Raw genomic sequence first — 1,503 nt, forward strand, 5'->3', positions numbered from 1 at the left:
TCCTAAGTTTTTTTTTTCAATTTATTTCTTAGTTTTTTTTTTTTTTTTTCTTTCCCCCCCCCCCCCCCCGAGAAAAAGCAGTAATCTTTGTTAAAACTTGACTAATTATATCAACTACATCAGTCACGCCCTGTAACCATTGTACTCAGAGAAACAGGAAACTGGCATCACTAAGCTATGTATGAGTTTCCACAAAAAGAAAAAAACAAAGCTATATATGAGTTTCCCAGAAAAAGGAAAAAAAAAAAACAAAGCTATGTATGAGTTTCTGCGAATCATAGTTTTTCCAGTTCTAAGTTCACTACCTTAAGTTTTTTAGTCAAATTATAATCCGAGGTCATTATCTACTCACAGTCACAGCATAGGAATTTACGGGGAAAAGAATTTAATGTACACACCTACACAACTAGCATAACATTAAATAACTTCAAACCAATAAATCATGACGTAAAAATCATCCAATAATTAGATTCAGAACCAATCAACATTTCTGATAGATAATGAGATGCCAGCAACAAACGACTGCTCAAACAATTAGCTTAAACAAGTTAAACAGCAAGGATATAGGAGGGTTCGATTTCCTCCTATTCTTTGACATAAGAAAAAGTTCAAGCAGATTGAAGAATCAATTCAACTGCATCAGATAAAAACAACAAAACCATTAACAAAAATCCATTATCAGCGATAAATAAAAAAATTACTCAGTAATCACCAAGTCCAGAAACACTTTTTTACCGTGTTTTTCATGGTATCTGTGGCGACGATATCGGAGTTGTTGCCATCAGTGTAGGCCGGGAGACAATCGGAGAGAAGGCTGATGCTCACATTCCATTCGACGAAATGATGCCGTCCGCACGGCTCTCTCCAAACTCTCCCAACTCTAACCCTCGCTTTGCCATGCCTTTGCTCCAATCTCACCCCATCCACAGCCATCTTTTCCAAAACTTTGCTGCTTGAATCTGAATCTGCTCACAGTGGGTGAATCACGAATCAGTGGGTCGTTCGCGTCACATCTGAACTCGATTGCCACTCTCTAATAGCGCTTTTCCTTCGCGCGTCACTCTAACTCGCTGTAGTTGCGTTTTCTCGTTGGTTCTAAATACAAATTGAAAAATTATATTTAATACATTTAAAATTTTTTATTTAATTTTTTGAATAACAATTAATATTTACATTGAATTGATTTATTAGATCTCGTATAAGTCAAATAATTTATTTTCAATTAAATTATCCTTATAACGGTGAAAATATATCATGCATGAAGACGTATGAGGATAACTTAGTCATAAAAAAATCTTTTTGACCTACAATCAATCAATTGAAGTTAAATATAGATTTTTTTTTTATTAATATCAACAAATTCGATGAATATTGAATAATAGAAAGATTTATTTGTTAGACGAAAGTAAATCTTAGAGATACTAAATAATTTTCCAAATCTCACGATAGTGGAGTGGAGTGTAGTTATCCCTATTTCGTAAAATTAGAAGCTTTTCACATGAA

The 1,503-nt window shown here is 33.7% G+C and overlaps 1 protein-coding gene across 1 annotated transcript in view; it reads right to left on the minus strand.

Moving 5' to 3' along the window:
• The window catches only part of LOC105161011 (uricase), a 6,484-nt gene extending 5,393 nt beyond the window's left edge, over positions 1-1,091 (minus strand). The window contains exon 1 of the mRNA XM_011078557.2: positions 736-1,091. Within this exon, the coding sequence (XP_011076859.1) occupies positions 736-933 (198 nt within the window). The 5' untranslated portion in view covers positions 934-1,091. The remainder of the gene's footprint in view (positions 1-735) is intronic.

This window comes from Sesamum indicum, linkage group LG4 (assembly GCF_000512975.1).
Source record: "Sesamum indicum cultivar Zhongzhi No. 13 linkage group LG4, S_indicum_v1.0, whole genome shotgun sequence".
NCBI classification, from domain to species: Eukaryota; Viridiplantae; Streptophyta; class Magnoliopsida; order Lamiales; family Pedaliaceae; genus Sesamum; species Sesamum indicum.